Below are 24,259 nucleotides of genomic sequence, written 5' to 3'. Positions count from 1 at the left end.
GCTCTGCTAGGTTTCCAACTTGAAAAATATGTATATCTGTCTATATGTAAAAGCATTCATTATTAAATATATATTTTAAATTTTATATTTAGATAGGTATATATGCATGTGTACATGTAATATGTATCTCTATAGTGTCTATCAATGTACGGATATACATATCAGGACATAGATTAGTGTATATACATATATAAAATAACAGGAATATATATTGTATAAAATATGGAGATTTTAACACATATGAATATATGTATAAATACATATAATTTATGAAACATATTTAATGCAGACATAATAATTTGATAAGTTTCATAATTTAGACACACATAAAATAGTATGGATATATATAAATATACACCTATGCACAATACTTACCTATGAAATATTTAGCAAAGTTAAAATACTTAAAACATAAGGTGTAAAACATAAACAGTGTTGCAAACACTCTCCTCCCACACCCAGGGGATTATCTCATATGCTCTACTTTGAAGAACACTTGTTATAAACATGATGGATCAGTATAGTATAGCAATTAAGAGTTCAGGTTTGGGGAGAAAAAGATTTGGGTCTGTTACTTCCCACAAATATGGCCTTAGGCAATCTTTTTATTCTTCAGTCTTCCTTTTTCTTAATCATTAAAATGGAAACAAAACTAGTACCCTTCTTATAGTGTAAAAACTAAAGGAGACAAAATGAGTAGCAAAATGCCTTGTATGTACTAAGAACTCAGTAACATGTAACAAAAGGTTAGCAAGAGTAACATGAATGCTTTGTGGCTTAGGAAGCATCCCTTCAGTAGCAGCAGTATAGAAAACTGATTACAGAGGGACTGGAGTAAGTTAAAAGGGTAATACAAATGAGACAAAGCATGCCTAAACTGAGGTAGTGGGAATAAAAAAGAAGATAGGCCAAATTCAAGAAATACCAAGATCTATAAATAGATAGAGATGAATTTGGCGGAGGAGAGAAGGAATAATATCAGATGTTCTTTGTATTTTAGCCTTGGCTATCCACATAAAGGATGCTGTCATCAATTGAAAGAGGAAATAAAAACAAGTTTTAAGGAAAGGATGAACTCAGTTGTCAATCTGTTGACTGGGCATTCTGTGGAACAGCACACGCAGATGTCCAATGAAAGACTCCAACTAGGGGGCTGAAGATTAGTGAACTTAAATTTAGGAATCATCATTACAGGTGACAGCTAAAGCATAAGATCAAATAACAACATCTAGGGAGAAATATTAAGTAAGAAACCCCTGAAAGAGGATCCTAGACAACACTCAGCATTTAAAAAAGATAAGCTGTGAACAAAGAGAAAAGATTCAAATGAAAATAATAAAAACAACAAACGCAGAAGAATCAGGAAAGAACAGAAACATAAAAGTCAGTGAAGAGTTCCAAGAAGGAAGAAGAAAAAACAGTCGTCAAGTAAGAAAAGTAACAGCATGATTCCTGTGAATTTTTTTTTTTAAGATTTTATTTATTCATGGGAGACAGAGAGGGCCAGAGACATAGGCAGAGGGAAAAGCAGGCTCCCTTCGCGGAGCCTGATTGGATCCCAAGACTCCAGGATCACGACCTGAGTCAAAGGCAGATAGATGCTCAACCACTAAGCCAACCAGGTGCCCCAATTCCTTTGAATTCGACTGAGGAGATCACCAGTAAAGTAAAGCAAAGTCGATTTTAAAAGCAGACATGGAAGCTATTTTGCAATGGGTGGAGGCACAAACAGCAACCAGAGTGTGACATGTGACAATGAGTGTCGTTTCTTATGCAATTTAAAAAAAATAAATAATGCAAGTGTTCTATAAAGATGAAAACTCTAGAACCATTAAAAGAAAGTGAAGAAGTTCATTATCAAATTGATAAGAAAACTTTCAGATTTTTTTTAAACCTGATAAGTAGTTAAGAAAAGTGGCATTCTTCTAGTCCACAAAGACTTACACTAGGAATAACTAGATTTTAATAAAGTGAGAAAACATATGACAATGTACCACAGTCTTATTCCAAACAAAATAAAAGTTCCTATGTGCATCTTTATGAAAATTTGATGAATAATTAAAAACCTTAGGATTTTACTCTTAAAAATAAATTTTAAAATATTTGATGTCAAAATATATTTCAATAACAACATCACATGAAACTTAAGTGAACTTAATGACATGCAATTATGTTAGGCTAGGTATGTCAGAATTTGCCATCTAATGAAGATTTTCTGGCAATGTGAGAATTCTAACTTAGGCAACATACTGAGTTATGTGTCGGGAATCTGGAAAAATATTTATCCTCCCTGAATTTGATAGTACACTAAATGCTTACAAGTGTTTCTCCAACAATTTAGGCATTTGAGTAAGGCAGCCTTATTACTGAAATAATTTACAAGCTGAACAATCTGGACTAGTCTATTAGACCATTATAAAATTTCAATATTACCATTTCTGTTACAAGTAAATTTCCAAAAAAGAAACACATCCAGACTCATTAAATTCCACAACCTAAATCAACACCACCACTAAAAAGGTATCCTAACATTTCTCAAACACGAAGTATTCCTAATCTACATAAGAAAAAGCCGCCATATGACTCATAACCACTTCTGCCAGATGATTAATTTTTGTCAGGGATCTTTAGATCACAAAAAAGATAGGATCTGAATTTTAATTGTTAGTACATATTTTAAAATTGAGATAAAAGAAAATCAAACATTGCGGTATTTCCACCCTAAGTAAAAAGACAAGTGTATACACACACACACACACACACACACACACACACACAGAGACACACACTTGGGCATGGAAATAAGAAGCTGGAAAAAATTCCACTACTAGCTTTGCTGGGTTTTTCTTGGAGAAAGCCTCACAAGATAAATACATCTGAAATGGATTTAAAATTAGAGGAGATATTAAAATTGGATGCTAATATCAGCAACAAACAAGTGAAATTTGAAATTAACAGCACAATTTACATTCACCTCCAAAGAAAATGAAATACTGAAATACAAATCTAACAAAATCTATATGAGGAAAACTACAAAAGTCTGATGAAATAAATCACAGTTGAATGAAATACATGGAGAGACAATTCATGTTCATGGCAGGAAGCCACAATATTGCCCAATGTGAGTTCTTCCCAACCTGATCTACAGATTTATTGAAATCTCTATCAAAATCCCAGCAAATTATTTTGTAAATATCAACAAACTAATCCTAAAGATGTGTGGAGAAACAAAGAAAGGATCCAGGACAGGCAATGCATTATTGAAGGAGAAGAACAAAGCTGGAAGATTAATAACATCATCCAACTTCAAGACTCACCATGAAGCTACAATAATCAAAACAGTGTGATACTAGCAAAAAAAAAAAAAAAAAAAAAGATAAATATATCAATGAAACAGAATAGAGGCCCCAAAATAGACCCACATAAAGTCAGTCAACTTATCTTGATCTTTCACAAAGAAGCAAAGACAATACAATGGAGAAATGTTTGTTTTCAACAAGTAGTGCAGTGCTGGAACAACTCAACACTCACATGCAGAAGAAATGAATCTAGACACAGACTTCTAGGCATGGAAATAAGAATTCCTTTTACAAGAGTTAATTCAAAATGGATCACAGACCCAAATATAAAACTCAAAATTACAGAATCTTTAGAAGACAGAAGAAATTGTGGATGACCTTGGATTTGATGATGACTTTTTAGGTAGAAGAGCAGAATCATCATCCTTGAAAGAAATAACTGATAAGCTGGACTTCATTAAAATTAAAATTTTTCGGGATCCCTGGGTGGCGCAGCGGTTTGGCGCCTGCCTTTGGCCCAGGGCGCGATCCTGGAGACCCGGGATCGAATCCCACGTCAGGCTCCCGGTGCATGGAGCCTGCTTCTCCCTCTGCCTGTATCTCTGCCTCTCTCTCTCTCTCTGTGACTATCATAAATAAATAAAAAAAAAAAAAAAAAAATTTAAAAAAAAAAAAAAAATTAAAATTTTTCAACTCTGCAAAAGATACTGTCAAGAGAATGAAAAGACAAGCTACAGACTGATAAATTATTTGCGAAGACACAGGTGATAAAGGATTGTTACCTAAAATATCAAGAGGACTCTTAAAATTCAACAAGAAGCTAAACAACCTGCCTGAAAAATAGGTCAAAGACCTTAATGAAGAGCTCCTCAAAGGAGATATATAGGTGGAAAATATATATAATAAAAGATGCTCCACATCTTACATCATCAGGGAAATGGATATTAAAACAACAAGATGCTATTACAAACCTATTAGAATAGCCAAAATCCAGGACACTGACAACTGCAAATCCTGACAAGAATCTGGAACAATAGGAATCCTCATTCATTATGGGTGGGAATGAAGAAATGATATAGCCACTTTGAAAGACAGTCTTACCATACAATCCAGCAATCATATTCTTTGGTATTCACCCGAAGTAAATGAAAACTTATGCCCATACAAAAACCTATATTCAGATGTTTGGTTTATAGCAGCTTTACTCGTAATTGCCAAAATATGGAAGCAACTCAATGGCCTTCAGTATGTGAATGGATATAAAACTCTGACAATGCTTAAAAAAAAAAAAAAAAAGAAAAAGAGAGAGAGAGAGAGAGTGAGAACACTATCAAGCCATGAAGAGACATGGAAGAAACTTAAAGGTGTATTACTAAATTTAAGAATGATTGCATGATTCAACTATATTAGATTCTGGAAAAGGTAAAACTATGGGGACAGTAAAAAGATCTGTTGTTGCCAGTGGTTAGAGGGAGGGGGAGATGAACAGGTGAAGGACAAGGGATTTTTAAGACAGGGAAATTACTCTATGATATTATAATGGTGCCTAAATGTCATTTATGTATTGTCCAATCCTAGAATACACAACACCAAGAATGAATCATCATGTAAACTATAGACTTTAAATGATAACAATGCATCAAGGTAGGTACATCAGTTATAACAAACATACTCCCAGTGAGGGGAACTTGATCATGGGGGAGGCTATGCATTTGTGGGAGTAGGGGGCATACAGAATAATCTCTGTACCTCCTGCTCAATATTGCTGTAAATATAAAACTAAAAAGTACAGTCTCTTAAAAAATTTTGATGCTAAATTATGATTAGCTTATTGAAAAACCTGATAGTAGATCAAGAAATAAGATGACAAGAGCACAATGTAAAAAAATGCAACTCTGAAAATGGGAAGTATTTAAGAAAAATTTTTTTTAAAAAACGCACATTTCCAAATCAGAATTATACCTCTCCTAAACCTCCAGTCATCTCCTTGTTCATCCTGATGGTTTAACAGTTGCTTGGAAATCTGAGATACTTGATGCTGTAAACCCTTTCGGTCACCTTCTGCTTTCATAAGTTGCATACGGAGCTCTTCTACCTAAATACATAGAGTCAAAAATGAAACTTCTTTCAGTTTTAAATGCACAAAAAGAATAACTGAACTTACAAATTATTTCAAATTATTTTTCTAGGGAGAAATATTACTTCTAACAGACTACTGTCAGCACAAGTTGAAGCCAAGTTAACCTCCTTGTTATGCCAAGCACAGTGGAATAGTCTCTTGCTCTATTTCTTTACTTCTCCCATTCCTTCCACAAAGAATGAATGTCTTTTCCCCTTCTCTGTGTCTACCAGAACAAAGAATTTGACACACACACACACAAAAAAAAAAAATTCCTTTATTGTGAACTCAGTCCACTCTACTACTATTAACCCAAGCACCTCCATAATTGTTTTTAGATTTTTTTTTTACTCCATCTCTTTCGTATGAATATGACCTACTGATTGATAAACTCAAGTGAAAAGATCACATTTCAGCATATTTTAATATCAAAGTACTGTTCAAAATAAGAAAGAAATCAATGCTGTTGAACAAACTATGAACTCCTTGAGGTCAGGGACAATGTTATTCATCAGTATTTCTAAAGACTAGCAAATTACCTACCACACATCAGGTATGTCCCCAGTGGCCATTAAACAAATTAGGAGTCTCAAAAAGACTCAGCTAAAGTCACAATGACAACCTGAACACAATAATCTCTTACTTCAAAAGATTAGAAATCACAAGTCAGAGTTCAAAACCAAAAAAAAAATAGAGTGGAAAGGATTACAAATATAAACTTTCAACAAAGGAAGTCTGAACTCTGCCAACATTAATTCCATTTGTAACCCTGGTTGCAGAACAAAGCCAGTGACCATTTTTCAAGGTTTTGTAAAATAGCTGTTATAGTGTATTTTCAGCACTAATGGTCAAAACATAATATTCCTTCTGAGCATTTACGATGCTTGACATCTTTGCCTACATAGCACACAACATTGTGAGTTAGGTAAGCCATAAGCCACAATTCAAAACAGACAAAGGTACAAGTACAGTTTATATTAAACACAGGCAGAGAGGCAGTTAGAAACCTATATGCCCTTATCCAATGTATATAAGATTACTATTTCAAGTTACCGAACTTTAAATAGCAGAAGCAGCAAACTCTCATTATAAGCTATGAGTTGCAAATGTTATGCTTTAAAATTAAGCTTTATCTTTGGTTAAAAGGGGCAGGTAGCATCTTGAAAGGGTAAATATAAGACCATGCAAAGTAACTCAAATTCTGTATTTCATGTATTTTATTTCTTCCTGTTTCATGTATTTTACTTTTTCCTTCACTGTTTCATGTATTTTACTTCTTCCTTCACTCTCCAATGCCTCTTTGAATAAAATTAAGCCCCTGGGAAAGTTTAATCTTACATCCAGTCTCATTTTTACACTGGTTATACTAAGAGAGATAAATCCCAAATTGAAGCAGCAATCAGCAAAATACACTATCACAGCGGGAACTTGGTCCAGTGTTTTGTACCAGCTTTCTCTGACTCTTCCTGAAAGGATTTCATCTTTTGCTTATGTGTTTTAACATACATTCCTTAGGGGGAAAAGAATTTCTAGACCTTGGTGGATTTTTTCTTCCTCTCACAAAGACATTTAATATAAAAGGAGACTCAATCCAGATTTAATTTAAAAGAAGATATAGCTTGCATAGACTTACCTGATGCAGAAGTGTTTCTCTGCTGCCTTCTGACTGATTCAATAACCTTCGGGATACCTCTAATTCCTGTTCAAGCTAAAGTTTCAACAAAGGATAAAGAAAAATGTCCAGTGGGGCAGAAAATAAGTAAATTATAATGGGCATAATTTAAGAGGAGAAAACTGGAGAACTTTTCAGAAGATATCTACAGCTAATATGAAAAAAAATACCTTGCTATCAAAACATATCAATGTTTCCATGAAAATAATGGGTTTTGGGGGGGGGGGTCCATGAAAATAATGTTAATTGCATAACAAAAAGTGAACCAAACCAGACCTCGGGGGGTCCAAGTTCTTAGTCAGTTCCATCTCAACTATGACACTCTTCCTTAGTCTCCTTTCTATCATCTGTAAAATAAGGACTTTATATTAGACAATCCCTGAGATTCCTTCCAGTTCTAAATCACTGTAATCTAACCTCCAAAGCAATTTTTTTCTTCAGTACATTTAACATCATACAAAACTGAATTAGAGGGACGCCCGGGTGGCTCAGGGCTTGAGCGCCTGCCTTCCGCCCAGGCAGTGATCCCAGAGTCCAGGGATCCAGTCCCACATCAGGCTCCCTGCATGGAGCCTGCTTCTCCCTCTGCCTGTGTCTCTGCCTCTCTCTCTCTCTCTCTCTCTCTCTCTCTCTCTCTCTTTCTCTCTCTCATGAATAAACAAATAAAATCTTTTAAAAAAAATTGAATTAGAATAAAAACGTGAAGGACCCAATGACTAAAGTATATTTCATCTAATTGGTGATTCTGTGTATTCTTAATATTCTACCATTCCTAATATTTCCGATATAACATCCCTAAAATTTAAGAACATCTAATTTCAGAATAAGACATTTAAAATTTCCTTAATAATATAGTCATAAGATATATATTCACAGAAAATGAGCTAATTGGATGACCAAATACCTAAAAAGTTTGAATGTGCCTAGCTTACAAGTCGAAAAATATAATAGGATATGAAGGGGAAGAGGAATATGCTGCTTCCCGACCCCCGCCCAAAATATGCCTCTTTGGCATAAGTATTTCTTGAGCTGAAGGAAATCAAGACCCAACAGACTCAGGAAAAGCTTTTTACCTCTCCATTAACTGCATTAAAGATCGTGGAGAGGGAGTCTGTGTACCAGGAAGAGAGCTATGACCACAGCTAACTTTTTATATCTAGAAGACTTCTCCACAATACAAGGCAAACATTTGTTTACCAAATATTTGCTCTTCTCATCTTCCTGTGAATTGTCTTTCTCCCCTTTGAGGCTCAAGACCTCTATCCCATTTCCTTAGCTGAAGATGGTATATAATAAGCCTCAACAGCTTGGCTCCCTTTGAGCTCATCATATTTTTATGCAGCTCCTATAAATACAAAATCAGATTTTTTTTTTCTCCTGTTAATCTATTTTATGTCAGTTTAATTATTAGGTCAGCCAAAGAACCTAGATGAATAAAGGGAAGATTACTTTTTCACCTCTACATATGGAACAAGTGTTTGTTAAAATGCCTGCGATTACATATGCTAGACATGTTTGCATTTTGTCACAGTAAGGCTGTTTTATGAAACCACAAATTTATAAGATGTTATTAAGTGCTTAGATTTGTGATAGTTATCCAAAGTTATTATTTCACTTGACCAAACAACTCTCTATACATTATATTAGTCCTTTAAATATTGTCCATGTGGTAGTTACGACTATCATAAAGGAACAAACACTATAGTTCTGTATCTTCACTGTGGTGACAGTAACATGAATCTATACATGATTCAACTTCACAGAACATGAATAAGTACACACAAGTTGGTCAAATCTGTGATTTCACGATAACTTATGTGATTGTACCAAAGTCAACTTCTCAGTTTGCATATGGAATGACAATTATGCAAAACGTTACCACTGAGGGAAACTGTGTGAAGGGCACATGTGACCTCTCTCAACATTTTGTCTTGTAACACCCTATTGAAATTGTGACTATTTCAAAATACTTTTTAAATTTGGTTATATAAGTTTTTTTAAAAACTTATACATATGGCAAATAAAACATCATATTCTAAAAAAAAGTAAAGTATATATGAAATCACAGAATCCACACAAAATATTATCTGACTTTTCCTCCAGTTTCTTTGGAGAAATAAAGAGGGAAGGAATCACATTTCCGTTAAAATGTTTTCAAAATCCGCAAAGACCCATACTGGTTAGGTTCCCTGGATAATAACATCAGCAGCCTCAACTCCCTAAGGGCAAGCATGATGGCCTAACACAACTTGCTTACCGTAAAGGTATCATAAATGCATCATTTAACTTGACATAGGTTGGTGAAATAAAAATCAAGGAGGTAATGGTAGATTTGAAAAGAGAGATAGTGCAAAGAACATTACATCATTTGCAAATTTTCATTTTATCATTCATTACCTTGGGCTTGTCCTTAAATCTATTCATTTGCAAACTGAGGACCTTTGTCTCTAAATGCCTCTCCAATTCTAACATGCTAGACTCTATAGGTCCACAGACATGAATATATGTCAAAAATCCTTATTATTTAATGCACCTACACTGTTTTCAATGATGAAAATAAATATATTCAAAATCTCCACCCTTGGGATCCCTGGGTGGCGCAGCGGTTTGGCGCCTGCCTTTGGCCCAGGGCGCGATCCTGGAGACCCGGGATCGAATCCCACATCGGGCTCCCGGTGCATGGAGCCTGCTTCTCCCTCTGCCTGTGTCTCTGCCTCTCTCTCTCTCTCTCTCTCTCTCTCTCTGTGACTATCATAAATAAATAAAAAATAAAATAAAAAAAAATAAAACTTGTTTTAAAAAAAAAAAAAAAAAAAATCTCCACCCTTTAAACAACAAATCTTTCCTAAACAGCCCTGCAGTAAAGTCAAGGTCATTACACGTTCCCCACAAAGGGCTGATACAATTCAATTTGCCTGTAGGAAGGGAGTGGCCATATGATAAGGTAGCAAATGACCTATACCGGTTTCCCAAAGCAAGCAACAGAGGATGGCAGAGCCATCAAACCAAGGGACTACACATCAAAACAGATGTGTTTCAACAAATGATCTCAGGGACAATTTCCCAGGCACTCAACAATTATCACTGGCCCCATTGCAAAGAGCATTACTCTTTGATGAAAGAGAACTTTCAAAATCTTACTTGACTCTTCTCAGTTTCAGTCTGTCTTAGCTTATTTTTCATGACTCCCTCATCTTCATCTACTTTAGCTTCTTGTTTCTTCAATGCCTAGAATGAAAGATACCAGAAAATTGTAGCATTGTAAAATACACATAGAACTGAAAGTCACTATTAGGATTTATTAAGGAAAGGGGGGGAAAATGATTATGAGTTGTACAACATATACAAAGGAATTATAACCCTCTCATTCACTGAAGTCCTAAGAACACCTCGATGGTAATACATATTTTTATATATCAAATATAAACAACTTCTTGATATTCTTAATCCATTTCCACTTAATTTCACTTTTTCCCCACCTTTGAGTATTTTGTTACACATTTAGGGAGTGTAGACAGCTAAAGCACTCTTGGAAACAAAACATACTGCCAGGTGAAATAATAGTATAAAAATTATATTATCTGTTCAGCTATTTAGACATAATAATCAAACTAGGCTCACTAGTTTTTCAAATTCTGAAAAAAATATCTTAAGGTAGAAACATGCTTATGGCAACATTATTACATGTATGATATTTTATCACTACATATAACTGGCTCTTCAAAGCAGTCCTCACAAAGAGAAAAGCATTCTTTTCTACATTTATCTCTAATGAAATGGAAAAAGAATTTCAAGAAAATTCAAATTTCAGAAGGTAGCCAGAAAAGTATGTTTTGATTTGCTCTATGGTAAAATTAAACTTAAGGAAAAAATATATTTGGAGTAATCTTTCATGATATTTAAAAAGCATTCTATTTGTTTAAGAAAATTTTTTTATAATTCTAGCATTTAGACTTAGCAACCTATGTGTGCTTGAGAAAAGCCAAATGCCAGAGGTTTTCCAACAAAATCTATGGCACTCAATGAGTTTTAGACAAACAGCAAAACATTTTAAAAACTGTTTTGAAAAAAAAAAAAAACTGTTTTGATGCAAGGGTGCCTGGATGACTCAGTCAGTTAAGCCTCTAAATCTTGATTTTGGCTCAAGTCATAACCTCAAGGTGGTGAGATCCAGTTCTGCCTTGGGCTCAGGGTTCAGGGAAGAGTCTGCTAGAGATTCTCTCTCTTCCCACCCCTCGTCCCCTCCCCCTACATGTTCTCTAAATAAATCTTTCAAAAAAAAAAAAAAAACTGTTTTGGTGCAAATATAATCAATCACATTCAACCTTCCTTAACTTACATATCCAATAAATAAATCCTAAGTGTACTTACTATGTGTCAGGCACTGTGCTGGGGCTACTAATATACATATATATAAAATAACCATGGCCCACTGTCCAGGAAATTACAGCTCCCCCTCTGCCATGGCTCTGTCTCTAATAAAAAGCAACTGAGTAAAAAGTCAGAGAAGCATTATCAAAATGAAAAAGAATTCTGGTTTCAGTATGGTAATAATATTACAACAATTATTAGCATTCACTACGTCCAGGTGTTCTTCTTACATATTAAATACATTATATATAGTGAACATAAACATTTAATCCTCATGATGTGGGAAACAAAGGCAAAAGAAAAAAATTAGATTTCCTTACTACTTAGAGCCCACTGACAAGTCCTTGCAACAGGCAGAGTGACATTCCTTTAGGAACTCTGCTGCCTCAATGTTAATGCTTTGCTAAAGGCAAAATGCAATCCTAGCTTAACATTATCCTCAGCTCCAGGATCCTGTAAGTCTATTTTAACATATAAAAATTCCTTTGAAAATTTCCTTTATCTCTAGCCCCCCAGATAGATGTTAGCAATCATCCTCCAAGCATATGACCCCCAATATACACCTGAAGGGTCTCACGACTAGTTTTTACTAAACCGTAATAAATGACCTTTTCCTAACAACAGCTACTCACTCCTTCCCCTACCTCCAGGCCCAGAGGTCCTGGAAACCTTGCCTCCAAAACACCTTGGGAAAAAAAAAAAAAAAAACACCTTGGAGGCTTGTGCCACCAGTAACTCCCTCTCAAGGTGAAAATTATAATGGGCCACTCCTCATGACCCCGTTCAGCTCTTTCTGCCCACGGATCCTGCCCCCATGCTTTAATAAAACCACTTTTTTGCACTGAAGACATCTCAAGAATTCTTTATTGGCTGCCAGTTCTGAACCCCAACATTTCAAATCACATCATGTATAAATCCACAAGTTATTATTAAGCCAATTTTATTAAGAAGGAAAGAGGGGTATAAGAAGTTGAGAGTCATAATGTTTTTCAGGTAGTTATCAAATGATTTTAATGTTTGATATTTGTCCTTTTGTCCTTTATTATAGGGTAAATGGAATTTGTAATAATATTTAATTCTATACGCATAATCTATTCAAGGTGGGATATGTTTATAAATTTTGCTTGCAAAATTATAATTATCCTAGAAGCCTGAAACTGACTGCTAACATCTTTATTCTTTCAATGACAACTGACTGCTAACATCTTTATTCTTTCAATGACTCCTTCTCCAGACCAGGAGTGTGTGTGTGTGTGTGTGTGTGTGTGTGTGTGTGTGTGTAAGAAAATGAAGAGATAACAAAGACATAGTTGTTACATTTTTTAGTCATTCCTTAAAGTTTTGAACTATTTCCCTCCTCAACATCATCATTTCAACCTAGCCCCATTTTATTTTAAATGAGTTAATTAATTGGTTATCTTTTCGATATTTTTTTATTGAGCTAAAAACCAGCCTGGGCTTTTCCATGGTCAGGGTAGGAGGTTGTTACAAGGAAGACTTCCTCAGGCAGTTGATAACTTTCATCAAACTATGAATAGCCTCTGATTCTGGTTTCAAACTCCTGAGCAGAAACCACTCCAACTCAAAAGGAAAATTAAGCTCCACTACCCAGAGGGAAAGTATCAAAAACTGTGTGGTTCTATGTTAAAAACCACTAAAGTAACTTACACATATTTTGGTAGCTACTTTGAGAATATACAAATATCCTTAAAGTTTCACCCACTGATTAGCTCAAAGCCAGAGCAAAGATAACACTATTGGTTCTTTTTTTAGCATACAAAATTTGCCTCCATCAAACTTAATATTCTAGCGCCACTCAGATTCCTAGTAAATTAACTCACAGGTCAGTGTTCACCAGACACAGAATGCCAAAACTCTTTGCACTGACCCCGAGATAACTTACTTACTGCCAAAACACTAATAAGTGATACGGAATTTACTTAAAACTATTATAGATCAATGGAGTATACTTATCAAAGCTCCACCAAACACTGGCTGTTCTCTTAATTCTTAGGCTACCTCCTTGTTCCCTTACATCTTGTTCATTCTCATTGTTCATTTTCTTTGCACCTTTTGGACCTTCCTAGAGGCTTCTAAATCTCCCTCTCTAGGTTACGCAGATCAGTTTGCCTCTATTCCAAATCTCAATTTTGAATATTTATACTTGTAACCACACCCAACACCCCTACATACCCAACCCTGTAAAGACTTATCAGTTACCAGAATTCATTCACCCGAAAGTGCAATGTGAGAAATAATTATTTTCATGCTCATGCTAATAGATATTTAATCTTCATTTCTTACAATTAGTATACATATTAATAATTTTACTTGATGTTGAGGAAACAAAAATCAATAACCTGAACTTTAATTTAAAAAATTGTTTTTAATTTTTTTTAATAAATTTATTTTTTTATTGGTGTTCAATTTGTCAACATAGAGAATAACACCCAGTGTTCATCCCGTCAAGTGCCCACCCCAGTGCGCGCGCCACCCAGTCACCCCTACTCCCCGCCCACCTCCCCTTCCACCACCCCTAGTTCGTTTCCCAGAGTTAGGAGTCTTTCATGTTCTGTCTCCCTTTCTGATATTTCCCACTTATTAAAAAAATTGTGTTTTATAATATGGAATTATACCTTATAAAAACATAATTCTTCTGAAAGTCAACCTTTTTTTTTTAAATCTAAATTTCCATAAAAAAAAAAATCTAAATTTCCATATATGAGCTAGTTGAATAAAAGAACCTCTAATTATTTTGGCTACCTAGGAATCTGCAATAAAATTTCATTTCCTCCTCACCTTCTATCTTCAACATCTGACCATTTATTTATATCTCTTTTCCAAATAATACACTTTTCTATTATAGTTCTACTTGATGCCCAAAATGTTATTTAATACCTCCCTTTTTTATTTCTCCTTTTATTCTAAAGATATATAAGTCTCAGAAAAATTCAGTCAATGAGAACTTAAATTCTATTCTTTTCAGTAGAGGAGCAAGAATGATGTCTTAAGGAGTAAACCAAAACAAATTACTATATTTCCACTATATCATCTAGAAATGTCATTAGGTTTGAACATTATTGCTGCTTCCTATAGACCATCAGCCGGTAAACAAGTAAACACATATACAGTATTCTAGCCCAGAATACGAACCTATTTTCTACATTACCTAGTTTAAAATGAAAGACAAAGAAAATCTAACTCTTAAGACCTAGCAAATACATATTAAGGCACTTTAAACTTCTGAAAACACAAATAACATTCAAGGAGAAAGACTTTAAAAGCTAACTGAATCAAAATTACAGCTATTTCTTTAAAGCTTAATAATAAACTTTAACTATTTATTATCTTTTTAAGTATATAAGGCCGTACTAGATTTCTTTTCCATTTGACTTAGATCAAGCAACTGAGAAGCATATTAAAACTGACCCAGTAAAAGCAGTTATAAAAAGAGAAAAAAAATTCACATGCCAATGAATTTCTATTACTATGTTATTTTGCCTCTTAAAGCTTGTTTTTTTTTTTCCTTAAAAGCAGTTTAGCTATAAAGCTATCATGTGCCCTGCTCCAGGATTCAGATTGTCTTTTACATGTTTAAGATTACAGCAACAGCACTGAGCCTTAATAGAGCGTCCCTGGAGCACATTTAAATCTTTAATAACAACAATTTTTCTTCTTTTCCTTAAGTGTGCCTATTTCCATTAAAAAGGACTAACATATTGAGTATTATACTACTGTAGTTCTTTAGAGGTAGAGGATTCTGAATTCTCATGGTTATATATATTTTTAAAAAAAGCAGCCTCTTCTTTTAGAAAGTAAAGGAGAAAAGGAAGATGTTTGTAGACATCTCATCTGACCATAAACACTCCCACAATTTTGACAATAGCCATGTTTATCAAGAGGCTCTAAAAAATAACACACAAAAATAAAGAACAAATAGGGAATTAAAGGCCCTTTGTCTACTGTAAAAGGACCAGATAGCTTGGGTAAGAATGATGGAGCTGGAATGAAATACAGGTAGGTCCTATGTTAACTCTCACACAGGCCACTGAAATAAAAAGAAAAAAGGAAAAAAAAAAAAAAAGAAAGAAAGAAAGAAAGAAAGAAAGAAAGAAAGAAAGAAAGAAAGAAAGAAAGAAAGAAAGAAAGAAAAGAAAAGAAAAGAAAAGAAAAGATAAGATGAACATAAACTATCCTGTCTCATCCTAATCATTCAGCAGTGCTCCAAGTGCATGCCTTTGGCCACAAGAGCAAGAACATGTAGATGACTCACTAGTAAACTAACAAGACTATAGAAAAACAACTCTGTGCTCACATGGAACAATAGGTCAGTAACATTGCCCTTTAAAAGGTACAAACTTCCAAGTCAGATTTTTTCCAGTAACAAAGAATGAAGTCATGTCACTGAAAATTAAAAAACTACTGCTTTTACTATATATTTTGTAAAACTTTGTTTTCTAGCAGTTTAGGTTCACAGCAAAATTGAGAGGGAAATGGAGTTTCCATATGCACCAGTGCCCTCATACATGAATAACTTCCCCATTATCAACATCCTTCAACAAAGTAGTACATTTGTTAAAACCGATGGACCTACTGTGACACATTATAATCACCCACAATTTATATTAGGGTTCATTTTTGATGCTGTACACTCTATGGGTTTGAATAAATACATAATGACACGTATCCATCATTACAATATCAGTGTATAGTTGCTACCCTAAAATTCCTCTGTGCACTACCTACTCATCCCTTATCTGCCAAATCCTGGCAACCATGGGCCTCTTTACTGTCTCCGTGGATTTTCTTCCTCAGAAAGTCACACAGTTGGAATCATACAGCATGTTGTCTTTTCAGATTATTCTTTCACTTAATAATATGCCTTTAAAGTTCCTCTATGTCTTATCACTGCTTCATAGCTCATCTCACTATATTTTTATATTTATATTCTTCATGTAGGTACAAAATAAAAGCCAGTAAATATTTTAAGCTTCACAATATAATGCTATTCTGATCCAAATTAGACATACGAACCATGAAGTTAAAAGTTTATATTTATGTATAGTAAACATTTTAAATAGCTTTAAGGACATTTGTTATATTTCAAATCAAGAAAAAAATTATTAAGTACTTAATATGTATAAAATACTGTAATAAGAAACTTGAGAGGTTTTTTTTTTTTTTAAGATGGAAATCTGGTGTCTATTTCCAAAATTCTCCTTTGAAAACCTAAATCACAGCTCTAAAACCATCAAATATCAATAGAATACATATTTTGAAAAGGAATATATATGCAAAATACAGCAGGATTGTATTGCTCAGAACTAATACTACTGATTCAAATTAACATAGGTTTTATTTCTGTCAAGCTCTATGAATTTCTAAATTTTGTTTTTTTCCTAAATCAAGTTAGAGATTCCTCCCACATGAGAACTAGCTAAAGTCATGGAAAATTTTAGCCTTTAAGTTCATCCAGTTGGGGATTATCTGTGCCAACAAAAACCAAACAAAACAAAACAAAAAAAATGAAGTTTCTTTTCAAGGCAGAAAACAATGCATTCATATTCTAAATCCCTGAACCAATATCGAACTCAAAATAGCTAGATTTTACTTAAATTGTTTAAAGAAATTTATTTTTCAGCCATACCAAAGGAACAAAAATTCAATATGAACTACCACTTAAAAAAAAAAGTTTAATAAGTTAAAGTAGAATTGCATGATAAAGTCCAAAGAGAATCCAATTGTGATCATTACTGTTATAACACCATATAGATTTGGGGGATATCAAAATATGGAAGAAATTCTAAAAATCTGCTACCAGCTGAATTATGTGTATTTTCCATATGGATATGGTAAGCACATAGTGCATGGAGTCACAATATACAATCATTCTTGTTTTTCAAAAGGCAGAGTAGTATCAAGTATCATAGAGTTAAGTAAGATTTATCAGTAGTTAAATATATTAGTATTATTCTGATGGTAATTGTAATCATTAATGATGTTCTTTAAAGATACCTGAGGTTTTGAAACCTAAAACTCAAAGCTTCTCTTTGAGAATGGCCCAGATGTCAATTTTTTTTTATTTTTTATCTTCTTATGATAAGGTGTTTATTTTTTCAGGAATCTGAAGAGCTTTTATGGAAATTATTGTGGTAGGATAGATGGTACCTTCTTACTGACCTATTTTCCCCAATGAATAAGGAAACTTTCTGTTTCTACTATGTCCGTATTTATGGAGTCTATAACTGGCTGGGGCACTCTGTGCCAATGAAGCCAACCAAGGTCATAAGTTCAATCACCATAAGAGCCAATTCCCTTTGCTCAGTTCTATAGTCATAGTCATTACCCTAAACCTTAGCCAAAGGCCACATGGAAAACTGACTAGGCCAGAGGACCCTGGATGAATCAGCAAGATCCACTACCAGGACTATAAAAAAACTCAAAAGCAAAACCCCTATTGACTACTGTCAGGATTTCATTCTCTAAATGTTATTAAATTTGCCAATCTGCAAAACAAAACCTTAATTACTGCCTACAAAGTTGGTCTGCTAAAAAGACATACAAGTCTTTTGCCTTCTTTAATTCAAAAGCAACAAGGGTAATGAGTATTATTCCCTAAAATGCCATTGCTTTTACTGGAACGGATTTTATTTTTATGCAATCTTTTACTTAAGAAAAATCTTGCAAGTAAAGTTAAATGTGAGCCCAACAAGTGCACTTTCCAGGATTTCCTTCAAAATCAAAAAGCAAAGGCTCTTAGTGGAGGGTCTGTTTTTATCTGAGTAGTTTCCTTTTTGAAAAAGGAGACTCATAGTTTTATTAGAAACCCCAGAGCAATATGATACTTCATTTGACTTTCTAAATACAGGACCACTGAGTTAGAATTGTTGACAAACAGATCACAGAAAATTACAAAAATTTAATTTAAAATTTCTCAAGTTTAAAAAAAAATTAAAATTAAATTAAATTTCTCAAGTTTTATATGTACTTGAGCAGAATTCCCTGTAAATATACAACACTTTTCATTGTTTACAGTTAGAGGATGTTATTTTATGCCTTGGTTTTTGTTTTTGTTTTACTATTTTCTAATCAAAATAAAACAATGACTAAATCTATCTGTAGCAGAGTGGTCTTTGTTTACAGAATATTACTATGCCCTAGGTAGCTGCCCAGTAAATATTAAATGATAATGATAGGAAAAGGCTTTATAAACAGATGATGTAGGATAAATTCACTGAAAATGTAGATAGAAACATTACACTCTTCAAGAAAAGCACAAAGTAGAAATTAAACAAGTCCTGCACTCAGAAAATCTCAGGCTATTGTCAGGCAGCTGTTCAGTCAATAAGAACACAGATATTTTTCACCATCATCATAGCATTAGCAGCATTAAATGTCTATTTGCATATGGTGCTACACAAAGGGACTCACAGATTCATGCTAGCCTTATTTATTATAGTTTACAGTGACAATATTGGCAAGAACAAATAAGTACACACAGCAAAATTAGTATGATTAAACAATACTTTAAGAACTAGTCATATATGGTATGAACATGAAATGTGTCAGACTTAAATGCAACTCATAGCAGCAATAAAAGTATTTATCCAGGAGCCCCTGGGTGGCTCAGTCTGTTAAACATCTGCCTTGCGTTAGGTCATGATCTTGGAGACTGGGATCAAGACCTGCATCGGGCTCCCTGCCTAATGGGTTCTGTTTCTACGTCTGCCTCTCCTCCTCGTTCATTCTCTCCCTCTCTCTCTCAAATAAATAAAATTTTTAAAAGTCTTTTTTTTAAAAAAGTATTTATTCATAATGCAAACATCAACTATTTCCAAATTCTGAGGTGCTTTATAAGAATATCTATATATAGACTTAAAGAATAGGTGAAACAAAGAAAGGAGTAAAGGCCATAATGGCCATTTTGGAGATAATAAGAAATGACTCTTCAATAATCTAGAAAGCAAATGATCAGGAAAAATAGTGAATAAAACAATCATAGAAGGACTAACTTCAATGAGGATAGGAACAAGGAAGCTACAAGCAAACTGATCAACCCAGGAAGATACCCTGAAAACCACACCTTATTCAAAAACATTTGAATAAAAAAAATAAATAAATAAATAAATAAATAAATAAAAAACATTTGAATAATAAAAGCTGTTATATACAATGAAATATTTTGGAGAAAGGTCTTTGAAATGGAGAGGTGAAAGGGAATAGAAAAAATATTGCAAACATTTAATAATTACTATCCTTAGGTAATATTTTCTTAATAAAGTAAAAAGCCTAAGAAGAAATGGCATAAGTGTTAATTTACAGAAATGAGATTTTAAGAATCTCAGGACAACTGACATCTACCTATCATCTCATATAAGTACACCCTTCAAAGGAATCCAAAGACCTTCACCAGCATGCCAACACTTGGCATGTTACTTCTCCTGTGATGTAGGATACAGTTCTACACTTTAAACTTTTATTTTAGCAATATTAAATAGCAGCCTCTTGAAATATATGATCAAAACTGGAATATTCTTTAATCCAGCCAGCTATTACTATCCTTATTTCCCATTAAAAGGGAATATGGCAGGGGATCACTGAGTGGCTCAGCGGTTTAGTGCCTGCCTTCAGCCCAGAGCATGATCTTGGAGACCGGGATCAAGTCCCACATCAGGCTCCCTGCGTGGAGCCTGCTTCTTCCTCTGCCTGTGTCTCTGCCTCTCTCTCTGTCTCTCATGAATAAATAAAATCTTAAAAAAAAAAAAAAAGGGAATATGGCTTGTGGAAACTATAATATACATGAACTACACAGGAAGTTTGCTCTGTGAATGGAAATTCAAGTACTGAGTGAGTACGAGGTTGAAAGACAACATAATGATCTCTTCCAGTTTCTGTTCTACAAGGAGTTTTGGGAAAAAATATTTTCCACAGGAAAAAAATATTAAAAGTGTTTTAGTGTTAACGGAAATTATCAAAGCCTAATAAAACAGACTTATAGGTCAAATCAGCAAGGGTAGGGTGCAGGAGGCAAAGAGGTAAATCAAGAAAAAGACTAAGGAAGAAGACAGGAGAACACGATATGTCTTGGACCTGCACATTTCAAGCTGTGCCAAATAGTGTTCAACCAGCTTTGAAAGACAAATCCCATAATAGACAATCATTCTTTTCCATCCATTTCCTTTTTATCTGCATGGTAACATTAATGGTTCTTTCACAACCTTACAGAAAAGTGTTGACTTTATCCTTGCAATAAAATAAGTAATCCACAGGGAACATAAAGGAGAGAAAAAAATAATTAACATGATACAAAATAGTACAACAGAGAACAATATTATAAATCAGAACTACAGTGAATCAGAATTTTAAAAAGTATTTCAGTGAAGTATAGATTGGTAAAGTGCTTATCAGGTAGCAATAAGCAACGGGGAGAATCACATTCATAAAAGAAGTGCCTAAAATGATTTGAAAACACAAAGTCTTAGCAAAATGCCACTTCTCCCACCCAAATTTTCCCCAAAGGTCAAGAAGAGGTAACTATTTCCCTTGGGCTACTCTGAAGCCTATTTCAAAACTGAAATAACACCCTTAGTGAATTACAGAGATTGTTAACATTTCTCAGCTAAACTGGGAGCCCCTTGGAGTCAAGACAACGTTTTAAGTACCATTAAATCCCTAGGCCTCAGCACAGAACCTGGCATATACTAAGTATATGAAGGTATAGGCTATCTTACTATGTATAGTTCTGACTACACAGCAGACAATAATCATTCATCCTTTCCTTCAAAAAACACTTATTGGGCCCTTACTCCATGCCAGCCACAGCTCTAGCTACTCTACGTACAGCAATGAACAACGTGCCTGCCTTCATAAAGCCTGTGTTCTGGTCAGGGGACAGACAGACGACAGGTAGTGAAAATGCTAATAAAGAAAAAATATGGCAATAGAAGGGGCTCAGGAATGAAGAATGGGTTTATCTAGGATAGTTAATAAGGCCTTGCTGAAGCAGGTCTCCAAAAGAGATGAGGGTAAACAGTAATGCAACTGTTTCCAGAGCTGAAAATTCCTGGATCTGGAAATGGAAAGTGCAAATGTCCAAAAGCAGGAGGATGCCTCGATGTCTGTGGAAAAGCAAGAAGGTGAGTGTAGTTGGCCTGGAGTGGACAAGAAGAACAACGAAGAATTAGGCATGCAGGAACTGTCACAGCAGAAGGGTCTTGTAGGCTGAGGACGTTACATTTCATTCTGAATATGATACAGAAATCACTGAAAGGTTCTGAAGAATGATGTAGCACTATCAGATTCTGTAGGGAAGACTGCAGGAAGGTAAGAATGGAAGCAAGGGGGCTACTGCATCAGCTCAAGCAGGAGAAAATAGGGACAAGAGGATAGACGGGAGTAGTAGTGATAGAGGGAGTAAAGAGTCATCAATTCAGAAAATATTTTTTAAGTAGAATTGATGGAGCACCCAGGTGGCTCAGTCAGTTAGGCATCTGACTCTTGATTTTGGCTCAGGTCATGATCTCAGGGTCATAGGATCGAGCTCCATGTCAGGCTCTGCGCTCACCATGGAGTCTGCTTGTCCCTCTCCCTCTACTCCTCCCCATGCTTGTTCTCTCTCTCTCTCTTCCCTCTTCCCCCCCCCCCATCTATCTCTAAAGCAAATAAATAAAATCTTTAAAAATAAATAAAATAGAGCTTACAGAATTTAATGATGATAGGACGTGAAGGATGAGAGAAATGGTGAAGGCAAGAACATAAAGGAACCACATAAAATTTTTTCAATATAAGTTTTAATATTGAAAAAATAAAAAAATAAAGTTAACACTGTTTTTGTCATCACAAAAGAAGAAATAAATCACAGGAGCTACTTACTAGACCAAACCACACAAAAAGATACAATTTAGCACCTTCTACACAACTGCCCAGGTCAGGAGGGGAAAGAACAGGAAATGGAGCTCCAGCAACCCAACTCCACCCAGGTTTGTGGTTTTAAATCACAGCACCGCTCTAAATTGATTCCTATCCAAGTCCAAGTCCGATACTGGCTACAATGCTTCAGGATCTCAATCTCAGATGAAAAATAGGAAACTGAACAACTTTTTCTCACTGCTAAATAAGGCCCATGGAATGATGACATAAGGTTATAGGTGTAAATAGTGTTCTAACTTGACCATAATATGGACCAAGAGATCTTAAAAAAAACCTAAGCAATTTCTCACTTCTTGGGTAATAAATAATACCACAGCTTCAGTATTTATTAAAAAAAAAATTAAAAATCCAGGGTACTTAATACAAATGTAAATTAACTAGAAATGCAAAGAGTCATAACAGGTATAAAAACTGCCTTTCTGTCAGGTAAAAGAAACACAAACAAGATTACACAAAAGAAAATCAAACCGCATTAGAACACCAGTAGAAAATGTAACTGGGTTGGGGGGACAGCAGGTACAAAGGCAGTGTATTAAGGAAAAGAAAATGATAATTAGGAGACAGAGTTTGGATCTATAGGAGATAAAAATTTAGAGAAAGTATCTTTGGGATATTACTGGATAGATCAGACACGTGAACCATGGAAAAGGGCATGGAAATTCATGATTCCAGTGAAAAAACTCTCATTATCAAATTACAGTCACTAACTGTTTTACTATATGTAAAAAGATTTTTTCCACAAAGGGAGGGAGGAAGAGAGGAAGGAACTGTAACCCTAAATAGGAAGCATGAAAGAGACTACAACAAAAAGGCACAAAAATGATAGTTTTAGTGTTAAATATAACTGATGTCTTAATACATAATACTGAATGGGTCATGTTTTATTTTTCAACAGTAGAAAGCAACACTGTTTCAAATTTAAATTTTCAAACAGCAATAGTTAAATAACTATATTCTTTTTCAGTTGCACTGTTGGTGCCAAGTTACACTTTCAGGGAACCCTAAGAGTTGAGATACACATATTATAAACACTTTCCAAGACAGTGTAGCAACTTTAATGAAGGATGTCTGCTGGGTCACAATCAATGGTTTAATACTGACGACTAGTGGTCAAAAATATGTAGTAATTCCCTATTTTTGAGTATTCTAAGATTTTTTATCATCTAAATTTGAAAAGTGCAGTGTAAATTATGTGGAAAAACCTATATTAAAAGAACTTACAAACATTCTGAAAACTATAAAGGAAAAACTGTATCTCTTAAGTCTTGTTTGTCGATTATTTGCCATATCCTCAAACCAAAGTCAATCATCCTTTGATACGGACCCATAATAGGAACAACCCCATGATGTGTCGGTTCATTCACAACTACACAGTTGAATTAACATTGTTTCAGAAATCCATAATTAATATTTTAAAGAGATCTTCCTTTCAGAATTCATATATCTGAGCACTTCTAGTCTAAATTTGTATTTTTGTAACTTCGTCTGTTAGGCACTAAGAAATCAGAAATTTAGCTGCCCTAAATTCCCAACATAATATGAAAAACGGTAAACTACCATATCAAAATATTCGTTTTAGAAAGTTAAAATTTAATTGTGATTGTCTTAATTCTTGAAGAATTCAAGAATTCTTCAGTTAAATCATTTAAACTATATATTCAACATCAAAGAATTCATTATTTGTTAATATTCACTAATTTGTCTACAGTAATAAGAGCAGTAGGATAATATACAACAATGCAGACACCTGAGAGAGAGAAGTTTGTTTTCTTAACAAGAAAACTGTATAACTGCTGTTATATGCAGCCCAATGGTCACTTACATGTGAAAACAATGGTCATTGCTCCAACTATTCACAGAATGTCTGCT

At 34.4% G+C, this 24,259-nt stretch overlaps 1 protein-coding gene across 9 annotated transcripts in view; it reads right to left on the bottom strand.

Annotated features, from left to right (window-relative positions):
* CEP128 (centrosomal protein 128) overlaps positions 1 to 24,259 on the bottom strand; it is a 390,276-nt gene that overhangs the window by 282,405 nt on the left and 83,612 nt on the right. For all 9 annotated transcript variants that reach the window (XM_041759758.1, XM_041759757.1, XM_041759756.1 and 6 more), the window contains exons 10-12: positions 10,232 to 10,318; positions 7,052 to 7,126; positions 5,262 to 5,394 (exon numbers count right to left, since the gene is read on the bottom strand). In XM_041759758.1, coding sequence (XP_041615692.1) covers positions 5,262 to 5,394; positions 7,052 to 7,126; positions 10,232 to 10,318 — 295 coding nt within the window. The remainder of the gene's footprint in view (positions 1 to 5,261; positions 5,395 to 7,051; positions 7,127 to 10,231; positions 10,319 to 24,259) is intronic.

This window comes from Vulpes lagopus, chromosome 6, assembly GCF_018345385.1.
Source record: "Vulpes lagopus strain Blue_001 chromosome 6, ASM1834538v1, whole genome shotgun sequence".
NCBI classification, from domain to species: Eukaryota; Metazoa; Chordata; class Mammalia; order Carnivora; family Canidae; genus Vulpes; species Vulpes lagopus.
The sequence above is the reverse complement of the archived record's forward strand: the minus strand, read 5'-3'. Positions and strand labels throughout refer to the sequence as shown.